Below are 16,811 nucleotides of genomic sequence, written 5' to 3'. Positions count from 1 at the left end.
AGAAACTTATTCATAACAATCATTAGTTAATTAAAAATAAAAGCTGATTTTATAATTAAACAAAACAGTAGTAATCTTTTGAATTTTAAGACAATCATATAAATATGTTCACTTTTAATGTGTGAATGAATACCACCACCACAAACCTGGAATATTACTGTCCATCAACTAGAACTTGACATTCTTTTTTTGACAGAGTGAAGCAGTTTGGATAAGATCCCACAAAGCTTGAAAATATTTGATGCAAAGAACAATGAATCACATTTCAGTTGCAACACTGAACAAAAACACATTGGTCTGAGAGCCATTTGAGTCTGCAGGCGATCTAGTATGAACTGAAGCAATAAGCAATCAAGTCAGTCGTTACATGAAATACACCTAACTTTTCACTGATCCAACTAAGCATAGACACCAGTATTCTGTCATTTGTGCTTGGTAGAGTAAATAAATGTCAACACAATATCGAGATCTGGACACTCATCATGGTATGGGAAAGCTCTCAATATTTTCACAAGGTTCCGTCCCAAACCAAAACTCCACAATCTGATGAGAAGCCACAGCAAACGGTGAAAACAGCAGATCACCAGTTAGGCTCAGACGTTCTGTGCACTGCTGCATGGCGCCTGTAATTACCAGCATCTAAGCTAAAACAAAGAAAGAGGTCTATACTTGTAGTGCATTAGCTGAATGCCTCACAGGGCCTTTCTTCATCTACCCGATGGTTAACCAATGAATTCACTGCAGCAGTCACGTCCGAACCTTTACTAGCTTATCAGTCAAGTCACTCTGAACACCACTGTCTTCTGTACCTCATGCAGTGAAGTTAGTATAGAGAACCATGTTAAAACTGCTAACTTTACTGTTCATGTACAATATATTGTGTAGACAGATATTTACTTCTAGACACTCGTGTATGATTTGTTGTTTCACATCTTTTATCACCTGCAAGATGAGCACCCTCATGGTAAGTCTGATAGAGCCTGATTAGTATGCACACTGACCAGGCACTGATGCACTGCAGTGGTGCCCCATCAGGGAAAAGCCACTGTATCTAATGTCATCAGTGTGCTTCAGCAAACATCTTACAAACTGGGGTAAACTTTGTATAACAAATAATTTGCCCCTGTGAAACTAACTTATTACCGCCAGACCAGCCACTGCAAAGTCAGCAGAGCATTCTGATGGCTCCTTGGTTTAATGTGCCTGCCACAGATACAGTATTTTATTTCCGTGAGGCATACCATGCAAGTATGGCATCTCAGATTAAAATCTGGCCACCACAGTAGCATGCCATCCCCTTTCCTTTCTCCCCATTAATTCCTGGCTCCAAAGTGCCATAAAAACAATCCAAAGAAAAGCAAGAGAGAGAGAGAGCGAGACTGTCAGACCTTGATAAGACAGAGTCTATGTGGCTTCTGTTCTCATCAGCTGAACCAGTCAAAGCAGTGAGGAAGTGAGCATATAGGGCTGGGTGATATAGTCATCAATCTCAATAAAATGTCCCTGCTGTGAGAATAAGACACTTCAATACAGTGTCTACAATGCACACTGAAAAGCCAAACACATCACAGAAACAAAGCTATTTCTAGCCAATCACGCGGCACTTCTTCAGGGAAGAACAAAACGCACAAACAGGGTGAGCCGAGTTAGCTATACACACAGTGGCTGCTATTGTTGTGGTATCAAAAGTTGGATAAACAGAGAAAACCTTTCGAGTATCAGTGAGCACTCACAGTGAAAACGAGTTTACAGTACATGAGCGACTTTCAAGGATTCATACTGACCACATTTAAGATTTATTCTTGCTGTTGAGAGCCTCTATAGTTCCTAGTCGTTTTCATAATCTGAAGCTACTATTAGGGAATTTTAGGTTTCAGGTCAGCAGAAATGATCACATCATGACACACGACAATATCAACTGGAATGAAAATAGTTACTGAGATCAAATGTCACATCACCCAGCCCTAAAACCTTTATCGCCACACTCCAAAATAGTACATTTCTCATATATTCTCATATATCAAAATATAGTACTGACATGTCTAGAAGTGATAACTTCACTTCTTTATCCAGTCAGTTGCATTCCCAACCATTCTACCATATATAAATCGATTATCTGCGCAGGACACACACACACAGCAAACATGTTATAGTGTATGTTGTGTGTTCTGTTAAAAATCGCTCGGCAAATGCATCACAATCTCTTGAGTTTTGAGAAACCTGCAAAGGCCGAAGCTCTGTAAGCATCACTGTTGTGGTCACATAGCCACTAATTCAGCTGCTAAAAATCAGAGCTGGCAGCACTAATGGCAACAAGCTAATCACATTAGCTATGAAATGCCATTAGCTCAACATCCTTTTCAGTCAAGATGCTTCCAGCTGCCTGTGTACTGCAGCACACAGTACCGGGGTCTATCTGGCCAGCCTCTTGATGTGAAAAACCTTTACATTTTAAGACAGTTTAGGGCTCATTAAAGTTACAACTAAAGCATTCTTTTTCATTATTATTGTTAGTATGAGTGCAAAGAACTGATTCTATGTGTGTGTGTATTCCTGCACATGCACATCTATGTACATATGCTCCTCATGCCTGCAGTTTGCACAAAGAAATGGATGAGCCACTTGAGAAAACCAAGAAAGCTGGATACACAGTTTCAGCAAAAGGGAACACAAAAGAGTGGAAGGGATAGGCCCTGTCTGCCACGTTATAGAACGTGGCCAGACCGTCCTCACAATCCAAAAGCACTCCTACACGCTTTGGATTGGGATTGACCAGCACGGTCTCACTGCTGTTATGCCAAGCTGACAGCTTGACATTAAACCACTCGACACACCAGGACTGGGCGTTACGGCCCAGTCGACTAGCGGGACCTTTGCGGTCAATGCTGCCATAAGCCAAGCCTATGCCAATGAAGTTGCTGCTGCTCAGTCGGACTTCCCAGTAGTGGCGTCCTCTAGAGAAACCCTTGGTGGTGAGCACCTGGGAGCAGACGGCGAACCGTTCAGGGCAGTCGGCGTAGTTTACGTGCTCATCGGACACAGAGGCCTTAGTGAAGCCCTCAGTCAGTAGGATGCGTCTGTGGGCTGTTCTTGGATCCAAAGTGAGCACTGTGCCGTCTAGGGGGTACAGCAGAAGGAAAGACCATTCAAATAACAAACATGGTTGCTATAACCTAATGTGGGTGTGGCACCTACAACACTTACATTTGAGAAGTTCATTTCTTTTTTCAGCAGATGTTATGTTTGGCACAATGTCAGATGTGCCTACAAGACAAGAAGACAGTATGACAGCAGACTCAGAGATAACAGATGAAAGCTTTAAAAATAGAAGAACACAACAGAGTTTACACATCAAAAAGCTTTAAAAATAGAAGAACACAACAGATTTTACACATCAAAAATCTGTTTAAATCTGGAGGTGTGGCATTAGGAAGATAAGTGCACACCGGACCCCTGGAGGCCACTCCTCATTTGCTTGAGGTTCAATGCCACATTAGGAGCCAGGGACTGAGCAGGAGGAATAGTGCACGGGACTAAGAAAATACTTCTGCTGCACTGATTTTGGTCCTTTTGTTAAAGTTTTCACGAGGAGCCTGACAGTGTTGTAGGAATGAAACACTAAATCAGTGGAGTACTCTTACTTAACAAAAACAATAAAAACACCATCTTCAGATGTTACTATTGCTGTGTATGTTATTTGCCCGGTGTACTGTATATGGTGTCTACCTGGTGTCTGACAGGGTTGAGCTGCAGGCGGACAGTTGCTGGGTTTGTTTTTAAAACCAAAGTCCAAGTCCAACATGTTTTCCATCGAAAAGGCTAGAGCTTCATTTCCCATTTTGCCTTCAGGGGACTGGGGAGGTTTTTTGGTTTGCTCTAAAAAAAAATAAAAATAAATAAAAAAGTTTGTTTTACAAGTGAAAACTCTGAGGGGCTGTTCAAGCCCCTAAATACTTTGTTTCAAAACCGAATTATTTCTTTAACATTAAGTATTCATCACAAGATAAGCAACAATCAGAATGCAAAAAATTAAGAGTTTAACAGTCAAAAACTAATGGACTAATATGCATCATCATTAAGATTAATTTGGTGTGGTCTTATCAGATTTGATTATCAGGACAAATAACCCAGCAACTGACATCACATTATTATGCAGATGTTGCTAAACTGGTAGGTGAAGTGACAGCTGGTGGTGTGATAGCACCTTTTTCTCATGTGATAAAACAAAAACTGCTGACAGTTTGTATCTGTGCAGGACCATACTGATTATAGCAAGAAGCTGACGGAGTACACTTTCTTACTTGGAGCTTTTTTCTTTGGGACCACTCTGGGCTGAGAACCGGGACCTGGACTGTGGGACCTGGGGAGCGGCTCTGAAACAGCAATCAGCCAAAGTCGTGTTAGAAAATCCTAGTCTGTGTTTTTTTGTTTTTTTTTTCCATAAAGCACATGCGTAAGACAGATGCACATACCAGATTCCTTATTAGGTCTAGTGCTGAAAGGTGTAAATCCTGAGGCAGAAGGTGCTCTTTCACCTGAGAACATGCCACACAATCAACATGCTGCAATCGTCTCTTTATTTTATCCACATGACTTTAAACAGTTACCTCACCGCTACACAATTCAGCATCAATTTGAGGAATGTTTTTGGATCATTCTTTTGATTTTTGTTCACACCAGTTCACACAAGACACGGACTCACCAGATGTAATGTCAGTGTTAATTTCTGCAATAAAATTGGACATGACTGACTTTACTTGACTTTCTTAATGAATCTTCAACTCTATTATTTCCAACATGTAAATGTGCCTGCATATTTACCTGGTTTAATTATTGGTAGTCTGGCCTCAACAGGCCGTTTAAGGACCTCTGTCAGAAGCTCCTTCAGAGCAACAGCAAAGGCCTGGGAAGCTTTCACCTTCTTGGAGTCCAGGCTGATCCGAGGGGTATAAGGGTCAAAGCTGGCGGCTACGGGCAGGTCATATGAAGCCTGTGAGAGGAGGAACATAATGCTGTTTTCTATGACTGATCAAAGTTGTATTCACACCTGTCCCAATAAAGTGATTTTATTTTCCATAATGGATCAAATGAGGCAAAAAATGTACTTGATATTGGAACGTGCATTAGCAGGAACAACGCAGAAACAGGGATCCTGACACTTGCTATGTCTGTGTGTGCAACAACCATCTTGGTATATTTGCAGATACCTTAGCTAACAGTAGCTTGGTAACGCATGGCACAAGGGAGGACAATTAGCCAAAATGAACAATAATAAAAATTCTTCATTTAGAAAGTCCACATCATGAGACTGGATGGGTCAGGTCAGAGAAACTTATTCATAACAATCATTAGTTAATTAAAAATAAAAGCTGATTTTATAATTAAACAAAACAGTAGTAATCTTTTGAATTTTAAGACAATCATATAAATATGTTCACTTTTAATGTGTGAATGAATACCACCACCACAAACCTGGAATATTACTGTCCATCAACTAGAACTTGACATTCTTTTTTTGACAGAGTGAAGCAGTTTGGATAAGATCCCACAAAGCTTGAAAATATTTGATGCAAAGAACAATGAATCACATTTCAGTTGCAACACTGAACAAAAACACATTGGTCTGAGAGCCATTTGAGTCTGCAGGCGATCTAGTATGAACTGAAGCAATAAGCAATCAAGTCAGTCGTTACATGAAATACACCTAACTTTTCACTGATCCAACTAAGCATAGACACCAGTATTCTGTCATTTGTGCTTGGTAGAGTAAATAAATGTCAACACAATATCGAGATCTGGACACTCATCATGGTATGGGAAAGCTCTCAATATTTTCACAAGGTTCCGTCCCAAACCAAAACTCCACAATCTGATGAGAAGCCACAGCAAACGGTGAAAACAGCAGATCACCAGTTAGGCTCAGACGTTCTGTGCACTGCTGCATGGCGCCTGTAATTACCAGCATCTAAGCTAAAACAAAGAAAGAGGTCTATACTTGTAGTGCATTAGCTGAATGCCTCACAGGGCCTTTCTTCATCTACCCGATGGTTAACCAATGAATTCACTGCAGCAGTCACGTCCGAACCTTTACTAGCTTATCAGTCAAGTCACTCTGAACACCACTGTCTTCTGTACCTCATGCAGTGAAGTTAGTATAGAGAACCATGTTAAAACTGCTAACTTTACTGTTCATGTACAATATATTGTGTAGACAGATATTTACTTCTAGACACTCGTGTATGATTTGTTGTTTCACATCTTTTATCACCTGCAAGATGAGCACCCTCATGGTAAGTCTGATAGAGCCTGATTAGTATGCACACTGACCAGGCACTGATGCACTGCAGTGGTGCCCCATCAGGGAAAAGCCACTGTATCTAATGTCATCAGTGTGCTTCAGCAAACATCTTACAAACTGGGGTAAACTTTGTATAACAAATAATTTGCCCCTGTGAAACTAACTTATTACCGCCAGACCAGCCACTGCAAAGTCAGCAGAGCATTCTGATGGCTCCTTGGTTTAATGTGCCTGCCACAGATACAGTATTTTATTTCCGTGAGGCATACCATGCAAGTATGGCATCTCAGATTAAAATCTGGCCACCACAGTAGCATGCCATCCCCTTTCCTTTCTCCCCATTAATTCCTGGCTCCAAAGTGCCATAAAAACAATCCAAAGAAAAGCAAGAGAGAGAGAGAGCGAGACTGTCAGACCTTGATAAGACAGAGTCTATGTGGCTTCTGTTCTCATCAGCTGAACCAGTCAAAGCAGTGAGGAAGTGAGCATATAGGGCTGGGTGATATAGTCATCAATCTCAATAAAATGTCCCTGCTGTGAGAATAAGACACTTCAATACAGTGTCTACAATGCACACTGAAAAGCCAAACACATCACAGAAACAAAGCTATTTCTAGCCAATCACGCGGCACTTCTTCAGGGAAGAACAAAACGCACAAACAGGGTGAGCCGAGTTAGCTATACACACAGTGGCTGCTATTGTTGTGGTATCAAAAGTTGGATAAACAGAGAAAACCTTTCGAGTATCAGTGAGCACTCACAGTGAAAACGAGTTTACAGTACATGAGCGACTTTCAAGGATTCATACTGACCACATTTAAGATTTATTCTTGCTGTTTAGAGCCTCTATAGTTCCTAGTCGTTTTCATAATCTGAAGCTACTATTAGGGAATTTTAGGTTTCAGGTCAGCAGAAATGATCACATCATGACACACGACAATATCAACTGGAATGAAAATAGTTACTGAGATCAAATGTCACATCACCCAGCCCTAAAACCTTTATCGCCACACTCCAAAATAGTACATTTCTCATATATTCTCATATATCAAAATATAGTACTGACATGTCTAGAAGTGATAACTTCACTTCTTTATCCAGTCAGTTGCATTCCCAACCATTCTACCATATATAAATCGATTATCTGCGCAGGACACACACACACAGCAAACATGTTATAGTGTATGTTGTGTGTTCTGTTAAAAATCGCTCGGCAAATGCATCACAATCTCTTGAGTTTTGAGAAACCTGCAAAGGCCGAAGCTCTGTAAGCATCACTGTTGTGGTCACATAGCCACTAATTCAGCTGCTAAAAATCAGAGCTGGCAGCACTAATGGCAACAAGCTAATCACATTAGCTATGAAATGCCATTAGCTCAACATCCTTTTCAGTCAAGATGCTTCCAGCTGCCTGTGTACTGCAGCACACAGTACCGGGGTCTATCTGGCCAGCCTCTTGATGTGAAAAACCTTTACATTTTAAGACAGTTTAGGGCTCATTAAAGTTACAACTAAAGCATTCTTTTTCATTATTATTGTTAGTATGAGTGCAAAGAACTGATTCTATGTGTGTGTGTATTCCTGCACATGCACATCTATGTGCATATGCTCCTCATGCCTGCAGTTTGCACAAAGAAATGGATGAGCCACTTGAGAAAACCAAGAAAGCTGGATACACAGTTTCAGCAAAAGGGAACACAAAAGAGTGGAAGGGATAGGCCCTGTCTGCCACGTTATAGAACGTGGCCAGACCGTCCTCACAATCCAAAAGCACTCCTACACGCTTTGGATTGGGATTGACCAGCACGGTCTCACTGCTGTTATGCCAAGCTGACAGCTTGACATTAAACCACTCGACACACCAGGACTGGGCGTTACGGCCCAGTCGACTAGCGGGACCTTTGCGGTCAATGCTGCCATAAGCCAAGCCTATGCCAATGAAGTTGCTGCTGCTCAGTCGGACTTCCCAGTAGTGGCGTCCTCTAGAGAAACCCTTGGTGGTGAGCACCTGGGAGCAGACGGCGAACCGTTCAGGGCAGTCGGCGTAGTTTACGTGCTCATCGGACACAGAGGCCTTAGTGAAGCCCTCAGTCAGTAGGATGCGTCTGTGGGCTGTTCTTGGATCCAAAGTGAGCACTGTGCCGTCTAGGGGGTACAGCAGAAGGAAAGACCATTCAAATAACAAACATGGTTGCTATAACCTAATGTGGGTGTGGCACCTACAACACTTACATTTGAGAAGTTCATTTCTTTTTTCAGCAGATGTTATGTTTGGCACAATGTCAGATGTGCCTACAAGACAAGAAGACAGTATGACAGCAGACTCAGAGATAACAGATGAAAGCTTTAAAAATAGAAGAACACAACAGATTTTACACATCAAAAATCTGTTTAAATCTGGAGGTGTGGCATTAGGAAGATAAGTGCACACCGGACCCCTGGAGGCCACTCCTCATTTGCTTGAGGTTCAATGCCACATTAGGAGCCAGGGACTGAGCAGGAGGAATAGTGCACGGGACTAAGAAAATACTTCTGCTGCACTGATTTTGATCCTTTTGTTAAAGTTTTCACGAGGAGCCTGACAGTGTTGTAGGAATGAAACACTAAATCAGTGGAGTACTCTTACTTAACAAAAACAATAAAAACACCATCTTCAGATGTTACTATTGCTGTGTATGTTATTTGCCCGGTGTACTGTATATGGTGTCTACCTGGTGTCTGACAGGGTTGAGCTGCAGGCGGACAGTTGCTGGGGTTGTTTTTAAAACCAAAGTCCAACATGATTTCCATTGAAAGGGCTAGAGCTTCATTTCCCATTTTGCCTTCAGGGGACTGGGCAGGTTTTTTGGTTCTCTCTAAAAAAAATAAAAATAAAAAAGTTTATTTTACAAGTGAAAACTCTGAAGAGCTGTTCAAGCCCCTAAATACTTTGTTTCAAAACGGAATTGTTTCTTTTTAACATTAAGTATTCATCACAAGATAAGCAACAATCAGAATGCAAAAAATTAAGAGTTTAACAGTCAAAAACTAATGGACTAATATGCATCATCATTAAGATTAATTTGGTGTGGTCTTATCAGATTTGATTATCAGGACAAATAACCCAGCAACTGACATCACATTATTATGCAGATGTTGCTAAACTGGTAGGTGAAGTGACAGCTGGTGGTGTGATAGCACCTTTTTCTCATGTGATAAAACAAAAACTGCTGACAGACAGTTTGTGTCTGTGCAGGACCATACTGATTATAGCAAGAAGCTGACAGAGTACACTTTCTTACTTCGAGCTTTTTTCTTTGGGACCACTCTGGGCTGAGAACCGGGACCTGGACTGTGGGACCTGGGGAGCGGCTCTGAAACAGCAATCAGCCAAAGTCATGTTAGAAAATCCTAGTCTGTGTTTTTTTGGTTTTTTTTTTCCATAAAGCACATGTGTAAGACAGATGTACATACCAGATTCCTGATTAGGTCTAGTGCTGAAAGGTGTAAATCCTGAGGCAGAAGGTGCTCTTTCACCTGAGAACATGCCACACAATCAACATGCTGCAATCGTCTCTTTATTTTATCCACATGACTTTAAACAGTTACCTCACCGCTACACAATTCAGCATCAATTTGAGGAATGTTTTTGGATCATTCTTTTGATTTTTGTTCACACCAGTTCACACAAGACACGGACTCACCAGATGTAATGTCAGTGTTAATTTCTGCAATAAAATTGGACATGACTGACTTTACTTGACTTTCTTAATGAATCTTCAACTCTATTATTTCCAACATGTAAATGTGCCTGCATATTTACCTGGTTTAATTATTGGTAGTCTGGCCTCAACAGGCCGTTTAAGGACCTCTGTCAGAAGCTCCTTCAGAGCAACAGCAAAGGCCTGGGAAGCTTTCACCTTCTTGGAGTCCAGGCTGATCCGAGGGGTGTAAGGGTCAACGCTGGCGGCTACGGGCAGGTCATATGAAGCCTGTGAGAGGAGGAACATAATGCTGTTTTCTATGACTGATCAAAATTGTATTCACACCTGTCCCAATAAAGTGATATTATTTTCCATTATGGATCAAATGAGGCAAAAAATGTACTGGATATTGGAATGTGCATTAGCAGGAACAACGCAGAAACAGGGATCCTGACACTTGCTATGTCTGTGTGTGCAGCAAGCATCTTGGTATATTTGCAGATACCTTAGCTAACAGTAGCTTGGTAATGCATGGCACAAGGGAGGACAATTAGCGTTACAATTTATTTATTTCTAAAACGGAGCCAGATCTAGAGGGAAGTTGAGGTGCAGTTGATAACTGAAATGATGATGGGACAGGCTAGCTGTTAGAATGTTAGCTGTGCTAGCACTTGCAAACATGTTACTGCAAAGCTTTTATAACAAACTTTGACAGCAGTGGGTGTGTACCCTGTTACTGCTGACAGCTAAGTTGTACAGTCATGGTGTTGTAATGCAGTGTGGTGTGTGGGCTGATAAGCACAGTCATCTCACCTGCAGGAAGGCTTGTGTTTGGGAGCGACGCAGCAGACTGTGGATATCTGCTTTAGCTTTGCTCATATTATCAATGTTCTCAGAGAACTTCTTCATGCAAGTCTTGAATTTGGTCTGACCACTCTCCATCTCCTGGTCCACTGCATTCAGAGCATCCCGCTCCTCTTGCATCAACATGTCCCGTATGTGCTGATCCTCGGCTGCCACAGCTTTCTTCCTGTTGGTCGTTGAGGCCTAGAGAAGGACCGTGAGAGGATCCATAAATAGATCAGCAATGAGACAGGATATCTCCATAGGTCAGACTAAATAAAATAACAGAAAATACAACTATGCTGGAATTAAAACTTTTCCTAATCATTTTTTAATGTTCAGCAAGTGAGACATGTTGAGTTAAACACCAGTTGTTTTGTGTTCAAATGGGAGAAGACCTGGTTACACAGGAGTTTGCCTAAATAAATCTGTTGATAGAAAAATGCCCTGATCTAAATCATGAAATATCAGATGAAGAAAAAATGTAAACTTCTTAATGCCAATTTAAGATTCTTAACTTTGATGCTCAGTAATTCAGTCTGTTTTGACTGACACCAGACAGGCACTGTTGATAAAAGCGAGTTCTCAAGGCAGCATAAATATACTGTGACTGAATATTTGTTTAACATCACACCACCAAAAAATGACGATCAAGTACAAGTAATACACCTGACAGTGGTGTACTTGCTTTGTTTATCTGCAGTGATGGCTTATTAGTTACTGAGGGGCAAATAGATTTTGATGTTAAACTCAATGTTTAGAGAACATTGCATGGCCTATTGGAGACACTCACATCCCTTGTAACCTTGATATTGTGGACTGCAAATGAACAAGAATTCTACTGTTTATGTGGTTTAGAGCAGTGGTCCCCAACCTTTTTAATCACTGCAGACCGGTCAACGCTTGACAATTTTACCGCGGCCCGGGGGGCAGGGGGGGTTACGTAGATTGTTTATATTGTTAATATAATAATAAACATGAATCCACTGTGTTGAAATTTTTAACTCCCCATAACGCTAAATCAATGGGAGCCCTGAACTTGTTTCTCTGAAACGAGATGGTCCCATGTGGGGGTAATAGGAGACAATGACACCCGAAGTGTGTTGCTTATGTTCAGTCTACTCCGTTGTTTTGTTTTGGTTGCTGTCACTGCAGAAAAACCCGCTTCACACAGATAGGATGTCGGAAATGGCAACAGGGTTTTCAGTGCTTTCAGAAAATACAACTATGCTGGAATTAAAACTTTTCCTAATCAATTTTTAATGTTCAGCAAGTGAGACATGTTGAGTTAAACACCAGTTGTTTTGTGTTCAAATGGGAGAAAACCTGGTTACACAGGAGTTTGCCTAAATAAATCTGTTGATAGAAAAATGTCCTGATCTAAATCATGAAATATCAGATGATGAAAAAGGTAAACTTCTTAATGCCAATTTAAGATTTTTAACTTTGATGCTCAGTAATTAGTCTGTTTTGACTGACACCAGACAGGCACTGTTGATAAAAGCGAGTTCTCAAGGCAGCATAAATATACTGTGACTGAATATTTGTTTAACATCACACCACCAAAAAATGACGATCAAGTACAAGTAATACACCTGACAGTGGTGTACTTGCTTTGTTTATCTGCAGTGATTGCTTATTAGTTACTGAGGGGCAAATAGATTTTGATGTTAAACTCAATGTTTAGAGAACATTGGACAGCTTCATTTTAATTCCGCATCATTAGAAGAGTCGATGAAGGTTTAGGAAATTTGGGTGTAGTGTAATGAAATGACGGCACGGGGTTAAAACGTTCAGCACTCACATCCCTTGTAACCTTGATATTGTGGACTACAGATGAACAAGAATTCTACTGTTTGTGGTTTAGAGTACAGTAGGTTTATAGACATACCTTCAGCTTGTCCTGTGCATCTCTCATTTGAGATATAACAGTCTCATTCTTCATTATCTTCCCATCCAGAAAAGCCAACTTGATTCTCAGGTCGGACTACAAACAGAGAAACAGTGAGTTCATCCAAGCAGGGATACAGTTCACAGACAGTTACTTCACAGACAGTTACTTCACAGTGACTGAAAAAGTAGTCCCAGCAAGCGCTCACAACTTGTATCCTGCCCAGTTACGTCTGTGGACAGTTCCTATGGGAACTGACAACATGTTCTGTGGGTTGGATAGATTAACAGTGATGCTGTTTCTGGAAGACAAGTTAGTGATAAACCTCTGTGACTGTTGTTCTGTGAGCACCACAAACACAATTTCAGAAGCTCTAGAGGTGGATATATAGTATGTACACAACTAGTTAAAACTTTGGCCACACTTTGTCACTGAACTGAATGTGGAGGTTGTGTCCAATCTTTTGGCTGTAAACGTACTGGGTATAGATGTCCAGAAGTGGACAAAGTGCAGCCTAACTTACCAACATGGCTACGTACCACTAAGGGTAAATAACACAGCTCACCTCTTTCTGGTTCCTCTGCTCCTCGGGAGAAACGAAGGTGCAGCCTTTGTGGACCTGCTGGAGACACAGGCTGCAGATTGGACGGCCATGTTGACTGCAGAACAGCTCCATCAGTTTGTGGTGGTCCGGGCAGATGCGCTCCGACAGGTCACCGACAGGCTCACTCAGCTGGTGGAGGCGGAAAATTGGGTTTTCCCGGTGAGGCCGCAGGTGCTCGTCACAGAAGGAGGCTATTTCTAAAACGGAGCCAGATCTAGAGGGAAGTTGAGGTGCAGTTGATAGGACAGGCTAGCTGTTAGAATGTTAGCTGTGCTAGCACTTGCAAACATGTTACTGCAAAGCTTTTATAACAAACTTTGACAGCAGTGGGTGTGTACCCTGTTACTGCTGACAGCTAAGTTGTACAGTCATGGTGTTGTAATGCAGTGTGGTGTGTGGGCTGATAAGCACGGTCATCTCACCTGCAGGAAGGCTTGCGTTTGGGAGCGACGCAGCAGACTGTGGATATCTGCTTTAGCTTTGCTCATATTATCAATGTTCTCAGAGAACTTCTTCATGCAAGTCTTGAATTTGGTCTGACCACTCTCCATCTCCTGGTCCACTGCATTCAGAGCATCACGCTCCTCTTGCATCAACATGTCCCGTATGTGCTGATACTCGGCTGCCACAGCTTTCTTCCTGTTGGTCGTTGAGGCCTAGAGAAGGACCGTGAGAGGATCCATAATAGATCAGCAACGAGACAGGATATCTCCATAGGTCAAACTAAATAAAATAACAGAAAATACAACTATGCTGGAATTAAAACTTTTCCTAATCAATTTTTAATGTTCAGCAAGTGAGACATGTTGAGTTAAACACCAGTTGTTTTGTGTTCAAATGGGAGAAAACCTGGTTACACAGGAGTTTGCCTAAATAAATCTGTTGATAGAAAAATGTCCTGATCTAAATCATGAAATATCAGATGATGAAAAAGGTAAACTTCTTAATGCCAATTTAAGATTTTTAACTTTGATGCTCAGTAATTAGTCTGTTTTGACTGACACCAGACAGGCACTGTTGATAAAAGCGAGTTCTCAAGGCAGCATAAATATACTGTGACTGAATATTTGTTTAACATCACACCACCAAAAAATGACGATCAAGTACAAGTAATACACCTGACAGTGGTGTACTTGCTTTGTTTATCTGCAGTGATTGCTTATTAGTTACTGAGGGGCAAATAGATTTTGATGTTAAACTCAATGTTTAGAGAACATTGGACAGCTTCATTTTAATTCCGCATCATTAGAAGAGTCGATGAAGGTTTAGGAAATTTGGGTGTAGTGTAATGAAATGACGGCACGGGGTTAAAACGTTCAGCACTCACATCCCTTGTAACCTTGATATTGTGGACTACAGATGAACAAGAATTCTACTGTTTGTGGTTTAGAGTACAGTAGGTTTATAGACATACCTTCAGCTTGTCCTGTGCATCTCTCATTTGAGATATAACAGTCTCATTCTTCATTATCTTCCCATCCAGAAAAGCCAACTTGATTCTCAGGTCGGACTACAAACAGAGAAACAGTGAGTTCATCCAAGCAGGGATACAGTTCACAGACAGTTACTTCACAGTGACTGAAAAAGTAGTCCCAGCAAGCGCTCACAACTTGTATCCTGCCCAGTTACGTCTGTGGACAGTTCCTATGGGAACTGACAACATGTTCTGTGGGTTGGATAGATTAACAGTGATGCTGTTTCTGGAAGACAAGTTAGTGATAAACCTCTGTGACTGTTGTTCTGTGAGCACCACAAACACAATTTCAGAAGCTCTAGAGGTGGATATATAGTATGTACACAACTAGTTAAAACTTTGGCCACACTTTGTCACTGAACTGAATGTGGAGGTTGTGTCCAATCTTTTGGCTGTAAACGTACTGGGTATAGATGTCCAGAAGTGGACAAAGTGCAGCCTAACTTACCAACATGGCTACGTACCACTAAGGGTAAATAACACAGCTCACCTCTTTCTGGTTCCTCTGCTCCTCGGGAGAAACGAAGGTGCAGCCTTTGTGGACCTGCTGGAGACACAGGCTGCAGATTGGACGGCCATGTTGACTGCAGAACAGCTCCATCAGTTTGTGGTGGTCCGGGCAGATGCGCTCCGACAGGTCACCGACAGGCTCACTCAGCTGGTGGAGGCGGAAAATTGGGTTTTCCCGGTGAGGCCGCAGGTGCTCGTCACAGAAGGAGGCCATGCAGGTGAGGCAGGTCTGGGACGCCTCTGTTTCCATACATGTGTCACAGCGAATGACATCCTTTTTCTCGGCTTGTTTCTCCTCTCCAAGCAGGCTGGCTTCGCTCTTGTTCGTCCTCTCCCTGAAGGTCTCCACCACGGTGCTGAGGACCGTGTTCTTCTTCAGCTCCGGTTTGGTGGCAAAGATTGTCCGACACTGAGGACAGCTGTAGGAGTCCTTCCAGCTGACGAGGAGGCAGTCCTGGCAGAAGTTGTGTCCGCACGGGATGGTCACCGGACAGACAAAGGTGCTGAGACAGATGCTGCAGGTCAGGTCATCCTCCAGGCTCAGCAGAGAAAACTGACTCTCCTCCACGTCGGCCATGACGACAAGACTGCGAGAGAGAAACGAAACTTAACTCAAAAGGAGTACATAAACGAAAGTAAAGAGTTTCGAAACATTTTACAAAGCAAAATATAGGTTAGTGTTTACGCCTTTTCTTCTAATTTAACGTATTATGTTATCTAAATGGCAGTGTTAAATAAAACTGCCACTGTAAAATGAATCTAAAGACGAGGTTTGAACATTTAGTAAGCCCGACATTCACACATTTAAATACACGAACAAGCAATTATAGTATGGTTAGGATAAATATTCCACAGTACCTTGACTGCACAGTCGTTGAACTATAATTCAGTCCCACTCGATAAAGCTGATAAGACTGTCCAAATGTTTCGTGTGTCCCAGCAATAGCAATGCCCCCCCTCTCTGGCGCTCGCTCTCTGTCCCGTCGCATCCCTCCTACTTCTTCTTCTTCTTCTGCTTCCTCTTCTTCTTGTCGGAGTTTTACGTCAGTTGACGAACAACAGAATGGTGCTTTACCGCCCCCAAGAGTATGAATCGAGAATCTTAACTATCCATCCATTATCTATGCCGCTTATCCTGATTGGGGTAGTGGGATGAGCTGACATTGACCTATCTCAGCTGACAGTGGGTGAGAAGCAGGGTACACCCTGGATAGGTCACCAATTTATGACAGGGCTGACATATAGACAAACAATTACACACACCCACACTCACTCACGTCTACCGGCAATTTTGAGTCACCAGTCAACCTAAGCTGCATGTCTTTTGGACTGTGGGAAGGAGCCGGAGTGAAATATTTAACAATGGTGGGCCTGGTGAGGGTTATTTTGATGTCAGTGGGTATATCACAGCTGACTGCTGGCAGCCAGAGCGTCATTTCCCATTGTCATCTTAATTTTTCTGAAAAGTAAGGTTTCGTCCGAAACCGCCTACTACATACTGTATAGTA

At 41.9% G+C, this 16,811-nt stretch overlaps 1 protein-coding gene across 1 annotated transcript; it reads right to left on the bottom strand.

Moving 5' to 3' along the window:
• Positions 1-7: 7 nt before the first annotated feature.
• Positions 8-16,460, bottom strand: LOC109956820 (E3 ubiquitin/ISG15 ligase TRIM25-like). The gene is made up of 18 exons (XM_020594182.1): positions 16,162-16,460; positions 15,284-15,890; positions 14,734-14,829; positions 13,742-13,975; positions 10,101-10,269; positions 9,982-10,005; positions 9,752-9,814; positions 9,580-9,651; positions 9,010-9,153; positions 8,531-8,590; positions 7,917-8,443; positions 4,822-4,990; positions 4,703-4,726; positions 4,473-4,535; positions 4,302-4,373; positions 3,727-3,876; positions 3,205-3,264; positions 8-3,117 (listed from the first exon to the last, which is right to left on the bottom strand). Exons 1-18 carry the CDS (start codon positions 16,290-16,292, stop codon positions 2,585-2,587), a joined length of 3,198 nt encoding a protein of 1,065 aa, XP_020449838.1. The 5' UTR covers positions 16,293-16,460; the 3' UTR covers positions 8-2,584.
• Positions 16,461-16,811: the final 351 nt, after the last annotated feature.

The sequence above is a fragment of the Monopterus albus genome, unplaced genomic scaffold, assembly GCF_001952655.1.
Source record: "Monopterus albus unplaced genomic scaffold, M_albus_1.0 scaffold22.1, whole genome shotgun sequence".
Lineage (NCBI taxonomy): Eukaryota > Metazoa > Chordata > Actinopteri > Synbranchiformes > Synbranchidae > Monopterus > Monopterus albus.
Note: the sequence above shows the minus strand (reverse complement) of the source record. Positions and strands in the feature narration are given on the sequence as shown.

Excerpts from the sequence above, each read along its gene's own strand:
- LOC109956820 (XM_020594182.1), bottom strand. The coding sequence starts at position 16,292 with ATGCGACGGGACAGAGAGCGAGCGCCAGAGAGGGGGGGCATTGCTATT. Across the intron at positions 15,891-16,161 it reads TCAACGACTGTGCAGTCAAG|TCTTGTCGTCATGGCCGACG; the intron begins GTACTGTGGAAT and ends TCTCTCTCGCAG. Across the intron at positions 8,591-9,009 it reads TCAACCCTGTCAGACACCAG|GCACATCTGACATTGTGCCA; the intron begins GTAGACACCATA and ends CTTGTCTTGTAG.